The sequence below is a fragment of the Arvicanthis niloticus genome, chromosome 1 (assembly GCF_011762505.2).
Source record: "Arvicanthis niloticus isolate mArvNil1 chromosome 1, mArvNil1.pat.X, whole genome shotgun sequence".
NCBI classification, from domain to species: Eukaryota; Metazoa; Chordata; class Mammalia; order Rodentia; family Muridae; genus Arvicanthis; species Arvicanthis niloticus.
This window is the reverse complement of record NC_047658.1, coordinates 72,498,219-72,522,074: the sequence shown is the minus strand read 5'-3', so window position 1 is coordinate 72,522,074 and position 23,856 is coordinate 72,498,219. Positions and strand designations below refer to the sequence as shown.

The window sequence follows — 23,856 nt, the reverse complement described above, 5'->3', positions numbered from 1 at the left end:
CCACTAGAATGGAGAGTATAGCAAGAAGAGAGGTGCAGTTTCTGTATCATGTAGGTAGGTTGTTGATAGATTTTTTAAATCTCAATCAGAATGAGATGGAGAAGTCATTGGAAGATGCCAAGGATATGATTATATACAGAATTGCCTGCAGAAGGAAACGGAGGGAAATAGGCCAAGGGGTTATTGTAATGATCCAGGAAATAAAGAGTGTTAGTTGGAAACAAAGATTAGTAAGAGAAGCAGAGGTAGATGATTATATCTTCCAAGTAGACATGATGGGATTTAGTTGAAAATTGACATTGAGTTTACATATCATTGTGGAGGAATATTGTGATTTATTAAGCCATGTACAAGGATCTCTATGGTTCCCAGAAAAAAAAAAGTGAAGGAAGCAAAAAGGATAGAAGGAATAGAGGATACCCCAATTCCCTGCATTGTTTTTTTAACTTAACAGAATCTATTTCTAGCTCACAACTAACTGCTTTGTAATTATGGTACCTTGCGGGGAAATAGCTACATAATTGAAAGAGGTCATTCTCACTTGTCTGGGAGCAATCTGAGGGTACTTTCAACTTGTGATATCACTTGCAGGCAAAAAAAAAAAAAAAAAAAAAAAAAAAAAAAAAAAAAAAAAAAAAGCACGGTGGAGGTAGGATGTTTTAATTCCTGTCTGTGACTCAGAATCACCTTGAGAGTACCAACTCAGTTCAGCTTCCTAAGCAGCCAGTCCTGCCATCAACTCACGAATGAGTGTACTGTCAACTTCCATCTCCTGATATGAAAATGTAGATTGTCTTGAAGGATGAGTCTAATGTCTCTTCTGCTTATATGCCTCTGACTCTTTTATTTCCTTCATAAGCTCTAGATTTACTTAGAAAATCAGAAGTTCTAAAGAGTATTATGGAATTCTGGAGTACTTTCTGAGACAATTTCTGGGAGTGTGTGAAGTCCCGGGTATTTTTGTAATAGTATTAAGACAGCTTGGATTTGTATTTCTTTAAATTTTCATTGGCAACCAGTCACACTCATGTTCTGAGGTTTTCAAAAGCTATAGGACATATACTATGACATTAAGTTAAAAGCATGTGTAACATTTGACATTCCACCTTTCTTCTATTGAGATAGTAAATTAATGCAATCTGTAAAAAATTGTTCAATAATTCCTCCCTTTTCAATAAGTTAATTTAGTTGCATTTGATTGTATTACCTTTTGAAATGTGTCATGGTGTTAATTTAAATTTATTAACATGATATTCACTAACCCACATTTAGTGTTATTTTCAATTTTGAATGTCATAATGACTATGATTCCCTGCTAAAAGTATGGAAGGTAGAAAAAGATGCCAAGGAAATGCTGCATAATAAGAAAAACACACTCTCCAAAAATTTCAGCATTCTAGTTTGTATAACATGAGTATTCTGTTGCAGATTGTAAAATATATTCTGTGTATATAATCACAGCTACAAATATTGACAGTCAGATATTATTTTTATTAATACAAATTTGTAGAAAGTTTTCTGAAAATGATCAGTGTTGGAAACCTGACTTATAGGCTGTGTTGAAGTTGTGTTGAGGTGCAATGCTGTTTGTTTTGGGTATGGAGGAAGGGTTGTCCATAAGTCCTGAAATGAAGGTGATATCTAGAAGCTGGGAAAGGTGAGGAAAAAGACTCTTTTCAGTGACCTCAGAAAAAAATTTGTCTATTGGGTTTGTCTATTCTTTGATTTTAGCCCTGCAAATCTTAGGTATTTTAAGATAAGTGACTATACAATGAAAACATGTCTATTGTATTTGACCATTTAATGTATATTAGTTTGTTATGAAATAATAGAGAACAAATGCATCACTTCAGAATTTACTACAAACCGAAGCTAAGACATAAGATAATTAGCAGCATAGTGTATGTATGTTGCTCAAAGTATAAGACAGACAATATTAATGAGTAGAGAAGTATATCCATACATGATATAAATAAAATGTGTGGAGATCTGGTATTTCAGTACAAATTGCTGAAAGTTGTTTTAAGATTATATATGAGGGAAAATTTTAAATATGAACTAAGAACATATGACCAAACCTGTCGGGTCTGACACAAGGTCTAATCTCCATTCAACCTATAAACAGGCCCCAGGCCCTAGAGAGATTTACATACTAATGAGGTACCTGAAGGCCAGAGGGTGGAGTCAATTAAGCATTCCTCCCCAGCCACTCCCCCCTCTCTTCCCCTCCCTATTTAACTCAGGACTGCCCTGAGTTTGGGGGTGCACATCCAGATCCATCCACCATCCGCCATATCAATAAACCTGTTTTGGAAACCCAAAGACTTCCTGTGTTTTGGCCAGTGAGGAGCTGTGGCGAGGCCTTTAATGAGCAGCCTGGCCTAACTTCCAGCTGGAAGAACCCAGGGTGTTCCCAGCCAATTGCATACAGCGTGGTGTGAGGAATCTCCTGCGTTCACCAGCCAGTTATTACCTACTCAAACCAGCTCAGTCAGCCAAGGGTCTCAAGGGAGGGAGTAAGGATTGAAAAGAAAAAGACAATTAGACAACATAACATGACTCCAGCCAGTGCTGAGGCTGAAGCAACTTTATTTTTTCCCAGTCCATTTTTATAACATTCTAGGTACATGCAAAGAATAGGGTCAGTTCTTTGATCAAAGACAAAGTAATCAAACAAGGCAATAAACAAAGAGATCAAACAAGGCAGTAAACAAAGCCCAGTGGTCAAAGTTTCTAGGGGCTTATCAGAACAACCAAGATAAAAAGAATGCCACACATTCCTAGATTGAGTTTACCTTGAGCTTTATATTAGCCCAAATTTAAATATTCTTATCTGAGCCTACCTCCATGTCCTAGCCCAATGACAAATTCCTGCCAAATTTCTAGAAGAGGCCCCAAAAGCTGTTGAAAAACATAGCAATGGGTATCAGTGGGTGAAGGACATCAGAGATGCACTTCAGTAGAGGAGAGATCCCCATAGTTTGATGATTGATCCTTGTTTAAGATACATGTTTACTCTATACACATCTATATACAAGTGCTGTCATCTTTCCAAAGGGACCCATTATATTTTTTGATTAATGACTGGTAAACAGCCGGATATCTTCCTGTTTCAAGCTTTCTCTGGGATGCTATATTTAATATTCAGTCACGTGAGAGAAATCCTCAAAAAATTTACATCCATCCTATAAAACTCTAATATTTTTCAAAAGTTTGGATGTGTTCAAAGCAAAATTGGGGCCTCAGTACCCTACATAGAATTCATGAGAACTTTAACACCTAACTTTCCTTTCAACTGCACTTTTGCGTGTAAACTCAGCCTTTTAATCTTTCATTAAAATAGTTCTTATATCATCAAACTGTTAATAAATAAATTTGAGAAAAATATCTTGATATCAATGTCTGTGTTCTGTAGAAATCTAATTTTAAGAGCTATGTTTTATTTGAAAGTCACTAACACTATGACATAAAAAACTAAACAGTAATAACACAGGGTTTAAAGCTATTTCTCAGGTACTTTCTGGAATATGGGAACCTAATATGAATTATTTTTTATTTAATAACAATCAAAATTAGAACAAAAATCAAACAACAACAAAAAGTACACACTTCTGATCCTTCTCTCCTCATCCAAGAGTTACTACTTCACAGGAGAGTGTTAACTTGTCTACTAATCTCTCCCAAATTCAATCTGTCTTGAATAAGGATCAGACATGTTGTCCTTCTGCCTAAAAGACTTTCAAATATATCTAGGGTTCAACTTCTTTTATATACTCCTAATCCAGTTCAATCAGTTCATTCAAAACTCTCACTCAATATTTGTCAAATAACTACTACTGTACTACTAATTTGTTGGTACAAATATTTTACATTACAGAAATATTCTATAGCTATCAATTGAAAGGTAATGTTAGTTATGCCTCACTGAATCATATCATATCTCTCAGCTGTTTCTTGAACAATTACTGGAAATATTCTCTACCCAATTATAAATTATATATATCATAAAATTTCAGTGCCTCACACTAGAGCTTCTAATAACCACCATGAATGACACTGAGCACAGCAGGTGCCAGTATATGTGCCTAATTGCAGAAAATGTATTATTTATATTACCAAGTGCTTATCTCACACATAAGTTAACCAACTTTCCCAAAACCTTCTCTCGGATTTGTCCAGTCTTTATACAGTACACAATGGGGTTCATCAGGGGTGGCATCAACAAGAACATATCTGCAATAAGGATTACAAGTAGGGGACTTTTGTGCTTGGCAAAGCGATGTATTGCAGCCAGGGTGATGATGGGCACATAGAAGATGAACACAGCACAGATGTGGGATGCACAGGTATTTAGGGCCTTAAGTCTTTCTGCAAGAGATGCGATACTGAGAACTGTCCTCAAGATCAGCACATAAGACATAAGAATCAAGGCAAAGTCCAGCATGATACAGAGAGCTGCAAAGAAGCCATAGATAAAATTGATCTTGTTATCAGAGCAGGCCAGTTTCATGACATCCTGATGAAGGCAGTATGAGTGAGAGAGGAGATTCTTTTGACAGTATTTCAGTTTCCTTAGTGTGAAAGGGAATGGAAGCACCAAAATTGTGCTCCTGAAGGCTAAAATTAACCCTATTTTAGCAACTCTGCTGCTTGTGAGGATAGAACTGTATCTTAAAGGGTTGTGAATGGCAAGAAAGCGGTCCAAAGACATAATCAGAAGCACAGAGGACTCCATGGCAGTGAACACATGAATAAAGAACTCTTGAGCAAAACAGGCATTGGGTGAGATTCTCATGGCATTGACAAAGAAGATTTTAAGCATGGTAGGAAGGGAAGAGAAGGACAAGCCCATATCAGAGACAGCCAACATAGTAAGGAAATAATACATGGGCTCATGAAGGGAGGGCTCTGTCTTGATGACAAAAATAATAATGCAGTTACCCATGATGGCAATAAGGTACATGAGGAAGATGGGGATGGAGATCCATGCGTGGGCATATTCCAGTCCTGGGATCCCAATTAGAAGAAAATACTTGACCTCAGAGTTGTTAAAAACAGACATGTGTGGGAATAGGAGCTGTATCTGAAATCATAAAATAAAAAAGCAATCATTCTTTTAGATGATATTCAGTTTTACAAGATGAGGTAAATACTTTGCAATAAAACATATTTAGCGTATGCAACTAGGACATTCTTCCAAAAGTACTGCAAGTCCTTCAGCATGTTAACATCCTCCAACATGACAAAAGACGATTCTAACTACCTTTCTAAATTGATGGCAATTCAAATATTTTTGTTGGATCAGTTAAAAGAGTTCCAAAATCCTTTGTACTACTTTCGCTGCTCAAACCTTAAGCAATTCCCTTGTTAACTTTACAACAAATCTCTGAACTTCATAGAAGACAGTCTGAAATTATAGTCTATTTAAATGTTCAGAGATCACTGAAAATAGTTTGGAAAACAGGAATGGCTAGAAAGTAAGTGAGAGTAATTAATGTCTTAATCTTAAGAGGTAAGTTTTCATTGTGCACATTTTATCTCCTCTTATTATCTATAGTATATATCATATTTATTTATATATCTCCTAAAATTTTATAAAAATGAAAATAACAATGGTTGTTCAAGCATCTACATCACATCTTTGGTTGGTCTTAAGTGATTTAGTCTGTCTGATTGTTATAAGCCTGATTTTATATCAGTAAGATTTAATCACTCCCAGTAGATTTCTATTTTATATATATTTTTGAAGAATCAAACACATATCTAAAAATATCACATTACAAGAAAATTTAAATATTAACATCACTTAGTAGAAATACTAGTTTCTAACACAATGTGAGAAATTAAGCCTGAAAGTTTTTTCATTCATTTATTTCTTCACCCACGTGGTGAAGAGAAGTTTTCTAGTTTAAGTAGTTATGGGTCATAGTTCAAGTTTTCATCTTATTATTTCAAAGGCCATTTGTGCAGTGTGATGATTTGTGCAGTGTGATGATTTGTGCAGTGTGACGAATGCACTCCCCTTACCAGACCTGACTGGATTATTTTACTCTGATCATTATGATCAACTGAATAAAAATGTCCAAATTTGGAAACAAATTCAAACTGTGCAATTTCCTTTTGAAATGGAAACATTAAAGATGCACCCACATAATAAACTAAAACCTGGTTGTATTCTTGGGGTCAATATCAACAGACCTATTATTTCATTTTCAGATCCAATATATAATCTTGCAATTTATATGTTTTAGATTCAAGATAATTCAATGTTGAATGATTCTAAATATACTTAAAGTAACACAAATATATTTAACATAAATTGTTCTATATTTAAAACGCCATTTGAAATAAATGCATGTTAAAAAATTATGAAACAGATTTGAAATTATAAAATATCCAGATTTGTAGCAATAAGGAAGAATCATGGATAGGCCAGAGATACAAAGACATATTAGTTAACCTTCATTTAATAAGTGCTTTTACTTCAGGATTACTAGAGAATATTTCTACAGACCCCAAAACATTAGACTAAGAAACATTAATGTAATAGTTGGTAATGGGCTGTAAGAATAAATGAGATGCATCAAGGAGGGAAAAAAGGTACAAAATACTAGTCTGAATCTCACAAAACTTTAGGAGCTGCATGATTGCTGAGAGTGTCATGTGCAAGAAACAGGCAGTTGGAGGAAGACTACAATAGTGGATGCTGTAGGTACCATGGAAAAAGAATGATTTGAGAAGATAATACATAAGCAAGCATTGCCCAGAGCTCTTAGAATATCCATAGCTAAGATAAGAAACAAGAACTCAAAAGATTTTATGAACATCTGTACATAATGATCAGCCAGGCAACTTACTCTCTGTAAATCTATGACATCAAATGTATTATCCTCTTTCATTGAATATTACAAATAAAAATTTCTGCTTCAGAGTCATTTTAGACAGTGTGATGTGGTCTCTAACAAAATACAGATAATCAGTAGTATCAGCCGCTTTCACAAATAATTCAAGAAAAAGTGGCTAACCTTTTCTTTGGGGCATCACATGCTAAACTGACCAGGTAGTGCTTCTTTTTTTATTGATCATATGGATCACTTTTATTTGATATTTTATCAATTAAATGAGATGTTATGAATGTCAGAATATTACTAAAATAGCCTGGTACTTAACCTTGCTGTTTAACCATCAAACCATTCAACAGACAAACACACTCACACAAACACACACACACACACATACACTTGCACACATAAATGAACCTACCAACCACACACATATACATGAACACACTTGCACACATACATAAACCTACCAACCACATAGAGATACATGAACACACTTATTCACACAAATATGCTGATACAGGCACACCCCAAAGATGCTTCTCCTTCCTTTCCATAATTACTTATTCAAACATAAGCTTTAATTTTACTTAACAATTTCACTTCACAAAGGTTTAATTTTAAGTTCTTAGTGGGATGTTTAGTTCCTTGTCCTTACCAGAACCAGAAGCACACTTCCCTGGCAGGTAAGAACAAGAGCCCTCTACTTTATCTAGATCAGTCTCTTCTGTTTTTTCTAGAGTATAGACCTCTAGGAGTTAAGAGAAGTCTCCTGGACATTTTGACTCTAATCTTATAAAGAACATGGTGAGTCTGCGAGTTAACTCCTTAGCACCCAGGTTTCAGCAAGAACCAGATACGGGTTACCAACTGGATGATCAAATCTGTGAGAGGTAAAGAGTGGAAATCAGAATGAAGATTGAAATATGATGTTCACATAGGTCTGGAAGCATAATTAAGATAATGGACTTGGTTTAATCAAATATTCTAATTCCAATTCCAAGCCATACTTCTGGACTTTCCTACAGATAAGTTTTATCATTCATAAATAATGAGTAATACCCAAGGGTCAGACACTTCTGAAACCACTTTGCAAGTCCAGAATGGTTTTTTTCCCAGTAGTCTACAAAGCTGTTGGTAAACAGTAGGTGCATGTGATTTGTGGCCCTATGTCACATTTCTAGCCAGACATCTCAAAATTACATCCCTCTGGCATTGCATGTTATATTCATGATAAGGTATTCAATGGCCACACTTTGTGCTGCTACCATAGTTTACTAATGTATTTTATCAAGCCTATAATAGTTTTTGTTTAAAAACATGTCACTCAAGACTATGAAGCAATAATGAAGGCTTGATAATGTTTATATATAAATTAAAAAGACACAGATACAATGTTATTTTGGGCAATTGTGGCAAATTCCATTAATTGTACTTGAATACTTTTTATGTTTTCTATTAGTGTATAGTAATGGCAGTTTTAGTATGACATTTCATCTGTGCATATAATGTACTTTTATCCTAGTTACTCATGCCACAACTTTCTCTTGTCACCTTTCCATTCTTACTGACCTTTCTCTTTTCAAAAATTCTACTTTTGTGTCTTTTAATTTTAAACAACCCAATAATTTCAGTTAAAATTATTTACAAGGACAAGAGTCACGATTTATTAAATGGGCAACTTAAATTTGATTACACCATTGAACAAGATTTATCTTCCTTCCCTCATATCCATTACCTGTCTATAGACCTCAAAGATGGATGGGTCTTCTAAGCCAGTCTTCCCTGGCAACCCTTAATTTTCTATAGATCTTTAAGTTTGGTATTGGGGTTTTTTTTTTTCAGCAGTTTGTGTCTTTATTATCTAGGTTTAGATTGTGCTGTTTCCCTTAATTTCTTATGTTCTTTTCTTTCTTTCTTTCTTTCTTTCTTTCTTTCTTTCTTTCTTTCTTTTTTATTATCTTAAATCTTTTTTTACAGTCCAGTCATTTCTCCCCTTTTATTCTGCCTTCCAACAGTTTCTCATCCTATGCATCCTTCCCCAGCTCTAAGAGAATGTTCCCACACCCCACACACACTATGCCAGGCTTCCCCATTCCCTGGGGCCTCAGGTCTCTCAAGGGTTAGGTGCATCTTCTCTCACTGAGTCCAGACCAGGCAGCCCTCTGCTTTATATATGTTGAGGGCCTCAGATCAGCTAGTGTATGCTTCCTAGTTAGTGGCTCAGAGTCTGAGAGATCTTGGGATCCAGGTTTGTTGAGACACATCAGTCTTCCTATGGGGTCACCCTCCTCCTTAACTTCTTCCAGCCTTTCCCTAATTCAACCAGAGGGGTCCCTGACTTCAGTTCATTTGGTTGGGTGTTTTTTAAAAACTTATTTAAATTTTGTTATAAAGAATCAGCAAATAAAAAAAAACCATACATCAAAATTAACCAAATCCAAACTCTATTCATCTCAATGAACTTCTGTGCAGATACAGCAATCATTCTGAAGATGGCAAGCATTACCTTGGATTTTACGTTTGAATTATCAAAGATATTTTATTCACTTATCTACCACCTAAAAATAAAAAGTTCATGTCAGGGTTAAACCCCAGCAAAACAGTTAGCTTTACATCCTCTTCCATGACTCATGTGCCCATTACCTGCATTCAGTCCTTGTGCTCTAATATTTATCCTTTCTTGTTGTCCATTTCTGTATGTCATAGTGTACACACATGTACATGTGTTTACATGTACATAACACTAAACACACACACATATATATATACACACAGAGAGAGACAGCAAGAGAGACACAGACAGAGACAGAGAGAGACAGAGAGACAAAGAGAGATATAGAGAGACACAGAGAGACATATATAGAGAGACAGAGATAGAGACAGAGATACAGAGAGAGACAGAGAGAGAGACTATAAACCAGGATTTATATATGAGAAAGAACATGTGTTGATATTCTTTCTGAGGTTGTGTGACCACTGTTAATATATATCCTAAGTTCATCATTTTCCTATAAATTATGGGACTTCATTTTTCTTCAGAGGTGAATAATATTCTTTTTTATATACATGCCACATTTTCATTGCTCATTAACCAGCTGGTGGACAATTTACTTGCTGTAGTGAGTGGAATAGCAGAGCATCAGTAAACATAGTGGTGCAGACACCTCTGTTGAGAAACTTCCGATCTGATTTCTACAATAGCAGTACTGATTTTTACTCACACCAACAGTAAATAAGAGTGTCTCTCATCTACATGCTGGCATTTGTTGCTGATGACATCATTCTGACCTGGGTAAGGTGGTATGGCAAAGAAGTTTTCATTGGTATTGCTCTGATGGCTAGCTATCTAGCTATATTGAGTAACTTCCAAAGTAGTTATTTATTCATTTGTGGGTTTTTTTTTTTTTTTGAAAACTGTCAATAGGAATAATTTTCCCAGTTGTTAACTGATACTTTGACTGCCTTGATGTTTACTTTCAGCATTTTTTTTTTAATTCTGGATATTAGCCCCTTTTCTGTAGGATAGCTGGTAGAGATCTTTTCCCATTCCATAGGCTGTTCGCTCCAATGGTACTTTTGGTGCTGTACAGAACCTTTTCATTTTCAGATATATATTTCCATCTTTTGATGCTCTGGTTAGTTTTTGTGCTACTAGCAATCTGTCTACAGAGTTCTTGCCAACTGCAGTGTCTGGGAGAATATTCCCTACTGCCTGCTTCATTCTACTAGAAGTTTCAGGGTTTCCAGTTTGAAATTAAGGTCTTCAATCTATTTGTAATTGTTTTTTATACAAAATGAAAGATTTCAATATAATGTCATTCTCCTGAAGACAAACAACCAGTATCATTTGTTAAATAAGCTACATTTTCCTCTCTATGCTTTTGCCTCCTTTAGCAAAATTAAGTGAACATAGCTTTGTCATTTTATTTCCATATCCCCTGTTTTGTTCCATTGGTCAAAGAAATCGTTTGTTTACAGAGGGAAGAAGAGCTGATGTAATAGATGTCCCATGAGAGCCAAGCCCAAAGGCACACCTCTCCGCATCTGCTATGTGTAGATAAGAGCCTTGATGGTCAGACCTGGAGCAGCAGGCTGAGAAGACTTTGGTGTAAATTCATTTTACTTTGCTGTTTGGTTGAGTGGTGAGTGCTCATAACATCACATTGTCTTAGAATATAATATGGCTTTAAGGCCTGTAGCATACTTAAACCAATAATGTTCCAAGAGCCAGAACTCAAAAGGGGTTGTAAATAAGAATGACTCTAACAGAAGCTTCCAATTTTTAGTATAAAAACAGCTCAGAAATTCATCAATATTCATTCAGTAAAGAATAAAATACATTTACCTAAAAAAGACAGGAAGCCAAGCATCCACAAATACAGAATTCAGACTGTCAAAACAGAATCCCAGTTGCTACACTGGAGTTATAGAGAAAAGCTCCACTATTGGAAGAAATGGCAAGTGGGATAAGTTTATAGTTTTAAGTGATTGGAAGAAAAACTTTGGATCAAGAAAACTAGTGATGCCTATGCACTAGAAGCAATTACAAGAGACGCTCAGGGCATACTGGATCTTTGGCAGGGACATGAGAGAGACATAGTCTGCAGTTGCAGTTGTGTGTTCCTACTAGTTATTTTCTCCCTAACTAATAAAGAGTAACAAATGACACCTGACTCTTAGGGGTCTCATATAATTAAATAAAATGATAGGTATAAAGAACTCAAGATATTATCTAAGAAAAGGCCTATCTGAGTTTTAATTCTTGTTAATAATAAAATTTAAGACATTCTTTCAAAAATGCCAAGTTTTTAAAGTATTCAGATTTTTCTTTATCAGGCACAGAGCTTAGAAATAAATATACTGTAGCATTCTGATTATAAATGAGGCTAATAAGAAATTTATTATATTTTAGATTTATCACTTACCCTTAAAGAAAATGTATTATTTTGATATCCCCTGCTCACCAGACTATGAGTGCCATAGATAAGTAGATGTTTTGAAATTCACATAAAAAGTATTACAAACTTATTGGAATACAATTTTAAAAACATGTAATATAAGAATCACAAATTATCTAGTATGTTGTAAGAGATCTTAATTTGTCTCTCACTTTCTATCTCTTTGTCTCTCTGTTTCTCCTTGTCTCTCTCTCTGTCTCTCTATTTCTGTCTCTTTCTCTGTCTGTCTGTCTGTCTGTCTGTCTCTCTCTCTCTCTCTCTCTCTCTCTCTCTCTCTGTGTGTGTGTGTGTGTGTGTGTGTGTGTGTGTGTGTGTGTGCGCGTGTGTATTTTTAAAATACCCACCCCCTCTTTTTTCTACTCTCTCAGAACAAAAGCCCAGCCCATGTCTTATCTGAACATCCCCAGGTTTTCCTAGACAGAAATTGACACTGTGCCTTTGTCTTATTTTGTCAGAATGAATGCTGCTTGGTGGGTTCTGCTACCAACAATCCAACTGTTGTTACATCATTTGACCCATTTTAGTCAGAAATTATACTGATATGCTGTGTGCTGACTAACTTAACCAGGGAGGACAATGTGTAACTTGTCCATACTAAAGTTCAAAATAACAGTCATTCTTGATACATTTTTTATAGCAGCATCAATATTTATGTATCCAACAATAGAAAACAACTTCTTTGTAACTTAAGTAATTTTAGTATATTAGCTAAGATGAAATGAAAATTATCACATAATTGACAAAGCTCAAATTCAAACAGCATATTCATCTCATATATATTCACAAGGATATATTAAGAAATTTCTTGAACTTTGGCTTCAGTTTTAAAATTTTACGTTATAAATAATGCTTTGATGTGAAGACTGAATGAGATACCAGATTTGAAGCAGCTCCTATGTGTTACAGTGCCATGGACATCAGTGTCTGACCGTTTCACTCTCCAGTTTCTCTTTAAGAACTTGCTACACTTCTTCCTCTTTCCAAGATTTAGTATCTAGGAAAACACAAATAATGGTATTTATGTACTATTTATATACATATTTCACACATATTTCACATATGATAGGTTAAAAGTCTTAGAATTGTATTTTTATATTTTTCTCTTTTATTTGTTTATATATAATTTGTATGTATATACATAATACGAAATGGTTAATTTCAATATTTTATAAATAATAATTGTAGCCTAATGCTAAACCCAAGGAAATGACCATTAATCTTAGCCCACTAGAAGCCAGAAGACAATTTCCAAGAAATGAAAATCAATACCATTTAGTTATTCTATGTGATAGGAGATAGGATATGTCCTATTCACTAAGTTGGGGTGTATACTATTCAATGTAATCAGATATGTATTTGCCAGAAACTGTGCTCAGTCATGAAAATGTCACACTCACTTTGCTAGCAACTATTCTTTAAGCAACTTTATTGGCTACTATGGAAAGGAGACACAGACACAGCAATCACATGACCATTGAGGTGCGGTGCTGTAATATAGTAGAGTAAGTGGCAGTTGGAGTACATGGTCCCTGCTTGGAGTCATCCAGAATAAAGGCTTTCATGAGCAAGCCACTCCTGAGATCCTCCAATTGTAGTGGCAGAGGAGCTAGTCATGCTGTCCTGAAAGAACCATTTTAGGGGAGAGGGAGTGGCTAGTACTAAGATCATAAAATGTCCTCTGCTTCATTCTCTTGAGAGAATAGTTTGGCTCTCCTACAACAGCATTTCAGTGACACATTATAAAAAAGGAATAATACAAAATCTTGTGATCTGCTCTTAATTGTCATGTGTCTAACTCAAGGAAGCCCTCACATTCTTTACATCAAAAAGTAACTGCTGTGAAATATATATATATATATATATATATATATATATATATATGATTCATTTTTTTGATGAAATTAAATTTTAAAAAAAATCTCAAAAACATGCTGTTAATTAAGTTGCCTTTGAAAATTTTCTACATCTGAAGAGGTCTACTTGTCTTATGGTGCCAGAAAATTATTTTGAGTACTGACCCCATTCATCCTCAATACTTTGCCTCTAGCTTGGTACTTGATAAACTACTTTCTATCTGTGGATTTAACACATCAGTATATGTGAGATGACTTATTATACCCTAAGAAACATATATCATATATGACATATATTTATCTTTCCAAGTCTTCTAGCCTCTTGTTCCTTCTCTTTTCCCTCCTTCCCTCCCTCCTTCCCTCAAGTACCCCTATGTCCCAAGCAGAAGAAAATGAGTTATTCTGGAGTCCTGCATAACTATGTGAGTTTTCACGTGATAGAAACAAAGTTTGAATAGGCAAAGGAAATAAATCTGCAAGTTGTTACTCTTTATGTGTTTTCCCCTGAACATGGAATAGAATCATAGGTTTACTTGAGGCAGTGAATACATTCTAATTGCCAAATAACAGGAATCAACTCTTTCATAGTTGACTTAAAAGAAATGTCTTATTCTTTGGTTTTTAACTGCATTTTCTCTGTCTCTCGGGCATATGTGGTAAAAGGAAGGAAGATAAGCAAGACAAGTTCATGTTGGCAGTGGCACTTCAGATCTCTAAGTAGATGCGTGTAAAGTCTTCTATCATGTCCATTCTCAATTCTTCAGAAATTGAGATCACCACCTTCTTCCTGATTGGAATCCCAGGCCTAGAGTATGCTCATGTGTGGATCTCCATTCCCATCTGCCTCATGTACCTGGTGGCCATCCTGGGCAACTGTACCATCCTCTTTGTGATCAGGACTGAACCCTCACTCCATGCTCCCATGTACTATTTCCTTTCCATGCTGGCCATCTCTGACTTGGGCCTGTCCCTCTCCTCCCTCCCCACCATGCTCCGGATCTTTGTGTTCAACACCACAGGAATCTCCCCAAATGCCTGCTTTGCTCAAGAGTTCTTTATCCATGGCTTCACCGACATGGAGTCCTCAGTGCTTCTGATCATGTCTTTTGACCGCTTTTTGGCCATACGCAACCCACTTAGATACAGTTCTATCCTCACCAGTACAAGAGTTGCCAAAATGGGACTGGTGTTTCTCATTAAAAGCATGCTTCTAGTGCTTCCATTTCCTTTCACTCTGAAAAGACTGGCATATTGCCGGAAAAGCCTCCTTTCTCACTCCTATTGTCTCCATCAGGATGTCATGAAGCTGGCCTGCTCTGACAACACAGTCAACTTTTTCTATGGGTTCTTTGTTGCACTCTGTATGATGTCAGACAGTATGTTCATTGCTGTCTCCTATGTGTTCATCCTGAAGACTGTGATGGGCATCGGATCCCATAAAGAGCGCCTCAAGGCCCTCAATACCTGTGTCTCCCACATCTGTGCTGTGCTAATCTTCTATGTGCCCATCATTGCTTTAGCATCCATGCACCGCTTTGGCAAGCACAAGTCACCTATGGCCATGATCCTTATTGCTGACATCTTCTTGCTAGTGCCACCTCTGATGAACCCCATTGTGTACTGTGTAAAGACAAGGCAAATTCGTGAGAAGGTTCTAGGAAAATTAGGTCTAAAATAAAATTATGGTGGGTGGGGCAGAAACCTGGGTCAGATTGCTCAAGATGACAGAGAAAATAATTTATTTCGAAGCAAAGTATTTTCAAGAATTCATCAATATTATTTTCTCAGACAAGTTCTAAGCAGGAAAAATTATTTTAGATACCAACAAGATGACTACTCAAGGTGGTGGTCTGGATATAAACTCACCATTATCTATCTTAATCATTTTTATAATTAATACAACCAGTAGTCTGGATACTATATGAACAGAGGATTCACATGGGAATTGACAGGTGAATGGAGAAGAGTTATATAATATCATTGAAACTGAGTTCACACATTTATAAATTTTGGTTTCACTCTTTACAGAATGAAGTAGTTATTGTCTGCTTGAAAATAATGAATATCAAAGTACTTGAGAATTATAGAGTGTATTATTCCAATTTAATTTAATTCAACATTTTATTTTAGATGATTTTCCTTCTCTCCTATATATTATTCTTTAAGAAAAAAACAATCTTTCTCTACATTATTTCTGAGCTGCTAGCAATAATGGTCAAAATAGGGATAAAAGGGAAGACTTCATTATCAGTAAGAATTAGAGAAGTTGCAAACAAATATATGGCACTGTAAAATAACTGGCATTTTCATTGCCTGGTTTAAAACATCTATTATAAAATGAAGGATTTTATAGGTTTTTTTTAAAAAATACTTTATATTTCAGGTTATGATATAATCAAATAAGCCAATAAACTAGAAGTGATTTTTCAAATAATTGAAGATATTTGAATATTAGTAGCAGAAATTCATGCATGTGTGTGAAATAATTTTTTCATATTGTAACAAGATAAGCAGCTAACCAAAGAGGACTAGGTCTCTCAAATAATTTTTTTGTTTCCTGTTCTGCTTTTATTTGTGAATATTCACTGCTAAAAATGATAAAAATAATATTTAAGATAATTCAATGCTTAAATTTTTGTATGTGAATTGAAAGAAAATATTTGTCAATAACTGTCCATGTTTTTCCCAGGGATATAAAAAATAATCTTATTAATTCCATTGCTATTAAGTTATTATTCCACTATAAATTGTAATGACTACAAATAAGAAGAAAGAATACACTTTATTAATATTAAATTGTTTCTCAGTTAAGATTTTGGATTTTCACACTAAATTTGTGAAACAACACTAATTTCCTTAATATTCTATGTTATTCTTTAGGTGTTATGCTTGTTTTTTATCAGTACATTGATATTTTTCTATAGCATTTTAAGTTGAATACCTTTCATAGTTTTATTAGAATAATTAGTATGAATTATATTAATTTTTACAAGCAATGAATTTCATTATGGCATACTCATATATATCTATAGTATGATTTGCTCATATTTAACCCAGTAGTTTCCACAACCACCTCCATCTAGATCTTTTTTTCCTCCTGTATTATTTCTTCTGTATTCATTTGTTTTCTTTATTTTTTTTTACATTCTAAAAAATTATTTATTTACTTTAAATTCCAAATTTTATTCCCTTCCTGGTTCACCTTCCGACTGTTCTACATCCCATACCTCCTACCCACCCCCTTACCTCCACGAGGCTGTCCCCACCACCCATCCCACCAGACCTCTAAACTCCTTGGGGCCGCCAGTTTCCTGAGAGTTAGGTGCATCTTCTCTGGCTAAACCCAGACCCAGCAGTCCTCAGCTGTATATATGTTGGGGCCTCATATCAGCTGGTGTATTCTGCCTGTTTGGTTGCCCAGTGTTTGAGAGATCTCAGGGGTCCAGGTTAATTGAGACTGCTGGTCCTCCTACAGGGTCACCCTCCTCCTCAGCTTCTTTCAGCTTTTCTCTAATTCAAACACAGGAGTCAGCAGCTTTTGTTCATTGGTTGGGCACAAAAAGATGCATCTGACTCTTTCAGCTGCTTGTTTGGTCTTTTCGAGGGCAGTCATGATAGGTTCTTTTTGTGAGCATTCTACAGCCTTAGTAATAGTGAGGCCTTGGGACCTCCTCTTGAGTTGGCTCCTACTTTGGGCCTGTCGTTTTCTTTATTAAAAATTTACTTTCTACACATGAGACTATATTATGATAGTTGTCTCTTTGAGTCTTCTTTATTTAGATTAACATGAGAACCCTATACCATCAGTTTTCATGCTCATAACATGATTTTATTCTCTATGGCTGCCTAGTGTTTTATCATCTATTCAAATATACATTTTCTTTTTTCTTCTTTTTCTTTTTTTTTTACAGTGCAGTCATTATGCCCCTCCTGGTCTGTCCTTTTGATGGTTTCTCATCCCATACCTCCTCCCCTATCTCCTCCAAGAGGATGTCCCCACCGACCCCCACCCTACCAAACTTTTCCACTCCCTGGAGCCTTAGTCTCTCAATGATTAGGTGCATCTTCTCTCACTGGGGCCTAACCCGCAGTTCTCTGTTTCATGTGTTGGCCTCATATCAGCTGGTGTATGCTGTTTGGTTTACTTAGGTTGTACTTGCAAGTAATTTTTGTTCCAAAGAACCATTTTGAAACAGTCATTCTTAAATGATTAACTATGCCTGGTTTTATGCCCATGTAAGTTTACTCAAGAAGTTACTGTTGACTATCTGACCATGGCTGGCACCCGTGGCTTAGCCGGAGCCTGTGTGCTTCTTCCTAGGTTAACCTGCTCCGTGATCCCAAGCATTCTCCAGTTATGTCACAACACTTAACTTCATCTTTCTAATTTGAATTTTGTTTCAGTTGAATAATTAGAAAAGTCATATTTACTACTATAGCTCCAATGATTGGGAAAAAACATTAATCAGATGGAATAAAGGAATACATACACAGAGATTATCAAATTCATTAAATATTGTGGTGGGGATCAAACTGGGGGCCTTTTGGAAGTGAGATGAAAGTTTATCACTGACCTCCATTCTCATATTTAGATTTTCTTTTTCTTTTTCTTCCTTTCTGTTGACTTGCTTTCATAGTGCTATAAATTTCTATGTAGGCTCCTGGGTGATAAGGCATAGTAATTATTTTACTTAGCTGCAACCTCTTTTATTTAGCTACAACCTCTCTTGATAATAAGTATTTTCTCCAAATTTTAAGGATTATGAGCATAACATTTTATTCTTTTTCATTGGATATTTTATGTATTTACATTTCAAGTGGTATCCCCTTTCCTTATGGTTTGCCCTCTGGAACCTCTGTCCCATTCCACCTCCCCCTACTTCTATGAGGGTGCTATCCCTACTATCCTCCCACTACCACCTCACCCCTGGCTTTCCCCAACACTGGGGAATCGAGCCTTCACAGGACCAAGAGCTTCTCCGTCTATTGATGCCCCACAAGGCCATCATCTGCTATATATGTGGCTGGAGCCATGGGTCCCTCCATGTGTACTCTTTGGTTGGAGGTTTAGTCCCTGGGAGCTATGGGGGGTCTGGTTGTTTGATATTATTGTCCTTCCTATGGGCTTGCAAACCCCTTTAGCTCCTTCAGTCCTTTCTCTAACTTCTCCATTGGAGTCCCCATACTCAGTCCAATGGTTGGCTATGAGCATCCACCTCTTATTTGTCAGGCTCTGGAAGAGCCTCTCAGGAGACAGCTATATCAGGCTTCTGTCAGCAAGCACTTTTTGGCATTCACAGTAGTGTCTGGGTTTGATGCTGAACCATCACACTCATTTTTGAAAAGCCATATTGTTACAAGTGAGAGGTCGATAGCTTAATCTTAAACTCAATGAATTTGCACTTAAAATACCACACATTCTGTATCATAATGTAAACACATTGTCATGTAAGAAACAGGAAAATGTTTATATCCTTTCTAATTTTTAATCTGTGTTCAGAAACTTAAATGCCTATTCGCTAGGCTATTTCTGCCTCAGAATAGTAAATAGGCTAGAGCAAATCTTTTCCCCTCATCCTTTTTTTAGAGAGCCCATACTTTTCCCATCAGGTTTACAATATAAATTCTTTTAGAATTTACCCAAGTAATTCTAAAACTAAATTTGCAAAAGTATATGAATGAACAAACAATAAAAACAAATAGAAACTCAGTTTAAGCTGAGTGTGATGATGGCATTTATTAAGAAGCTATAAATCTTTGTGTTTCCTTAGTAAATCAGTGAAAAGAACAAGCAAAAAACTTCAATACATTATTGAATATTGTAAGCTTAACATGGTGATAAATATCACAGGATAGAGATAGATTGGCTAATCAGATAACACTGAAAAGACAAATTCAATCTAAAGTATTACAGCTGTAGCTCTGATATTTTTTCACATGAAAATAAACAAAGTATGTTGACTACAGAGATAACTTTAAGTTTTATTTAGATTAAGAAGAACTCTAATAAGTAGGAGAAGTTTTGTGTAAAAGAAAACAACTTTTAAGGTACTATAATTAAGCAATGGATGGTTACAGTTTATGGTTACCGGGTCCAGGCACTGGACCCTGTGAGTCTATTGATACCAAGAGATTTGGTGTAAGCATGTGAAAGATGAGTTCATTGTTTACTCCTGTTCCACAGTAAGAAGTTAAAGCTTAGAAAACAATTTAAAAACTTTTTCAAAGACCTAGATTTCTAAAGCATCTAGACATTGAATCTGAGCCCAGAAACTACAAATCCAAAGCATACAGTTTTAGACACTACATAAGACTTTGCAAAATTTTGACTCCTTCTAAAAGTAGGACTTTAGTTTCTTACAATCTAAAAAGATAATTGTCAGTGTCGTGAAATACATGATTGTAAGAATTTATATTAGGAGCTACTGAACTACAAAAGCAATAACTAGTAACATTAATTATGATTAAATACATATCACACTGTATTAACTAAATGACATTCACTAAATTAAAAGTTAGGGGTTACCTGAAGATGTAGGTCTACTATCAAACATCTTACAGTCTGGTGTTGGAAAAAACATTAAATTAATAATTAAGTTTACTGACTGAATGTAGTAATTTTCAGCACACATAAATGAATAACGAATTGCTTATTCTGATGGAACATGAACTGGGTGAAATATCTAAAGCACTTTAATGTTTTGCCTAAAGGGAACCTAATACAAATAATTTTAATTGTAAGTAATATGATTATTGCTTGGTAATTATTAACTGAAAAAATATATTGAGCTAAAAAAAGCAGAATTACTAAGCCAACAGTGTTTCTGCAGAACTGTGGGGTTTCCCAGAAAACTGAGACACACAGAAAACTTTAAGGCTAGTATTACCTACTTTGTAAAGAAACCAATGTTTTAGATCAGAAAATCTTGCCTTACTTTGTTCAGTCATGGATTATTCTAGATAGGAAAAAAAGTTTTATAATTCCATGAGTAGAACAAGATTTTAGAAATTCACTGTCCCAACAACACTATACCCAAGGCAATTTAACTACAAAACAAATATCTTTCATTAAGGTGGTCTCTTGATGTTAGAATTTCATCAAAATGACTGGTTATACACAGCACAGAATTCCTCATTAAGCATCACTCAAATTCTTGCCCAATGCTGCTGTGTCCCATGCAATAAAGGGGGGAGGCAACTAGCTTGTCAGAAGGCAGTGAACACTTTCAGACAAAGGCTACTGTATGGAGGCAGAGTCTGTACTAAGGAGAAGCTGGAGACTAAGAATAAGAACCTATCCTGGCAGCCTAGACCATGCAGCAACAATAATGCCAATATGTAATGTACTGTACTAAAGGGAAATATACAAGCAGTTTAAATTATAAAGGCAACGTCTTTGATAAGAAAGTAAAAGGGATTAACAAAAGAAGTATAAGGGTCCCTGTGCAAGGAAATAGGACTATGACACGAAGTGAAGTAAGCGTGTAAGATTTTTCTAGATTTGTTAATTACACATTTCTGTCTGTGTTTTGTGCACATGCATGTAACTTTTCCTTTCACCATCATGGGTGAAAAGAAAAACCCCCATCACTCCCTGGGGAATATGAACCTCAGTAAGGGGAAAGAAGAGTTTATTTAGTCAAACAAAAATATAAATGATGCCATTTGTTTCTGCTCTAAATAGTCCTGCTTTACAGCAAGATAGGAGTTCCACTGGAAGGATTTTAAGGGTCTTTGGTGTTTGTGTGTGTGTGTGTGTGTGTGTGTGTGTGTGTGTGTGTGTGTGTGTGTGTGTACGTGTGTGTGTGCAAATATGTGCTGTGGTGTTAGTCCTCTCTTCCGTGGAATTGGTCCAGGAGATAAAACCCAGGTCCTCAGACTTAATAGCAGATCTCACTAGCCATGAAATTATCATTTTGCACATGAGATTCCATGTAAGTTATTTAAATATCATTTTACATATTTGCTCATAAATTGACTTTGAAATGTGTTTTTAAAGCCCTCTTAAACTCAAAGACATGTGGTTCTTCTCTCCTGTAATCAAGTTGGAATTTCCTTACTAACCATCATGCCTGAGGATAACTAATCAATAATCTTCTTCTTTAGTCATAAGTCATGTACTAGAAAGTTGCCTCCTTCTATCCCATCTTCCTCTAAGGCTTCTCATACTGTAGCCCCTTGAACCCTTGAATCGGAACAGCCGGAATATGGCTTGGCGAATAACCTTGGTCTTCAAGCTGTAAATGATTGGATTCAGCACAGGTGGCAAGAGCAGATACATATTGGCCAAAATACTACAGATCACCCTGGGGGTAGAACTGGAGAGACGGTGTGCCAAAGACAGGGTGATCATTGGCACATAGAAAATGGTCACAGCACAGATGTGACAGACACATGTGCTAAGAGCTTTCTGTTGTTTTTGAGGGGCCACGATGTTCAGAACAGTACGAAGGATCAGGACGTAAGAGAAAAGAATAAACATTAAATCAGTGCCATTCAGGTAGAGTTGAAGAAACATTCCCCAGAAACTGCTGATCCAGGGGTTGGTGTATGTGAATTTGATTATATCTGGATGGAAGCAAAATGGATGGGAAAGCTCTTGGCCTCCTTGGAAGGACACACTCTTCACAGCCATAATTGAGGGAAACATGAAAACCACCTGTCTTATACAGATGATCAGTCCAATCACAAAGCTCATCATGTCTGTGAGGAAAGTAGCATACTTCAGAGGGCTGCAGATGGCTAAGTAGCGGTCAAAAGCCATGGCCACCAACACTGAAGACTCCAGGAATGAAAAGCTATGCACGAAGAACATTTGAATGAGGCACACCTTAATGCTGATTTCCCGGGCATGAAACCAAAGAACACCAAGGACTGTGGGAAGGGTTGTGATGGTCAGACCTAGATCAACAACAGACAGCATGGAGAGAAAATAGTACATGGGCTTGTGGAGACTCCGTTCAATGATAATGACAAACAAAATAATACTGTTTCCCAAGAGTGCAATGGTGTAGAGACCACAAACAGGAATGGAGATCCAGATGTGAGCAAGTTCCAGTCCAGGAAAGGCTGTAAGGAGGAAGCTGGAGGAGGAGGAGGAAGATGATGAGGAAGAGGAGGACGTGGTGTTATTGAAGATCAGCATAGTGAGTTGAAGACACACTCTGAAAAAAATGGCAGTAATACTATTTGTCATCAGATCCTTCTTATAAACTCCAATGTTTTTGTACATCTTTCTCAAATTACACAACTGTATTCTGTTTTTAGAACTCCTCAACCTCTATAATATGAAGAGATTAAAACCTCTTGACATAAATTCTCCAGCTCATTAAACCATTTTTGCTAGTGCCTGGCCCTACTTTCTTGACTCATTAGATCTCATTAGATACAACTATCACTTGTATTTTATGTTCCCTGTATCTTTAAAACTCATGTGTTGAGCTCCTGGTTCCAAGTATAGCACTGTTTATCGTGAAGCTTTTGAAATTGATTAATCATAAAATCTCTAAAATCATGGATGTGTTAATTTATTTAGCTTAATAAGATATAAAGAAGTTTAGAAAAATTAGATCATGGGATCTACTTGAAAGAAGTTAGTCACTTAAAGGGTGTACCATAGAAGGATGCACTTTGATCCCTGCCTCTTCCTCTTTTTCTCTGTCCCCTAGTTGCTATCAAATGAGCAATTTTCCTTTACCTTGGTCTTCCACCATGGTATACTGCCTCACCACAGCCATAAGCAACCAAGTCACATACCATGGACTAATGCCATAAAATGAAATGAGTCTTTCTCTTTTATAAATTATTTGTCCTAGTCTCCCTAGGTTTATTCACATCTTATTTTCCAGATTAGTCTTTAAAATCTTATAGGCATATATCACACAAATGTAGACTATGAAATAAGAACAGTCATGTTATAACCTGATAGGCTTTTGCACTGAGTCACTAAACTGAGCTGCTCCAGAGTACTAGAGAAGTACATTGCAGCCATACTACCACTTTGAGTACACTCCGCAAGATGACTCTGTTCGTATGTTTTAAGATGTTGCTGTACAGATGACTCCTTGCACCTGAATAGTGTATCACCCTCCCCTCATAGTCTCCTTGTCTATTTTTGGTATCATAGATTATTTTCTGTCCTATATTGAAATAATTCCAATGTCTTCCTTTTTCCACCACACATATTTCTAAGATGCTCTC

General features: G+C 36.0%; 3 protein-coding genes across 3 annotated transcripts; 1 reads left to right on the top strand and 2 right to left on the bottom strand.

The window, feature by feature from the left end:
• Positions 1-2,551: 2,551 nt before the first annotated feature.
• LOC117722934 (olfactory receptor 51A7) lies at positions 2,552-7,840 on the bottom strand. Its single transcript, XM_076943091.1, has 2 exons — positions 7,501-7,840; positions 2,552-5,083 (listed from the first exon to the last, which is right to left on the bottom strand). The coding sequence occupies exon 2, from the start codon at positions 5,060-5,062 to the stop codon at positions 4,124-4,126; it is 939 nt and encodes a 312-aa protein (XP_076799206.1). The 5' UTR covers positions 5,063-5,083; positions 7,501-7,840; the 3' UTR covers positions 2,552-4,123.
• A 3,095-nt stretch (positions 7,841-10,935) lies between these two features.
• On the top strand, positions 10,936-16,408 carry LOC117723341 (olfactory receptor 51A7-like). Its single transcript, XM_034522903.2, has 2 exons — positions 10,936-10,987; positions 14,320-16,408. Exon 2 carries the CDS (start codon positions 14,378-14,380, stop codon positions 15,332-15,334), a length of 957 nt encoding a protein of 318 aa, XP_034378794.1. The 5' UTR covers positions 10,936-10,987; positions 14,320-14,377; the 3' UTR covers positions 15,335-16,408.
• A 5,326-nt stretch (positions 16,409-21,734) lies between these two features.
• Positions 21,735-22,825, bottom strand: Or51t1 (olfactory receptor family 51 subfamily T member 1). The gene has a single exon (XM_034491171.2). It carries the CDS (start codon positions 22,799-22,801, stop codon positions 21,770-21,772), a length of 1,032 nt encoding a protein of 343 aa, XP_034347062.1. The 5' UTR covers positions 22,802-22,825; the 3' UTR covers positions 21,735-21,769.
• Positions 22,826-23,856: the final 1,031 nt, after the last annotated feature.

Excerpts from the sequence above, each read along its gene's own strand:
- LOC117722934 (XM_076943091.1), bottom strand. The coding sequence starts at position 5,062 with ATGTCTGTTTTTAACAACTCTGAGGTCAAGTATTTTCTTCTAATTGGG.
- LOC117723341 (XM_034522903.2), top strand. The coding sequence starts at position 14,378 with ATGCGTGTAAAGTCTTCTATCATGTCCATTCTCAATTCTTCAGAAATT.
- Or51t1 (XM_034491171.2), bottom strand. The coding sequence starts at position 22,801 with ATGCTGATCTTCAATAACACCACGTCCTCCTCTTCCTCATCATCTTCC.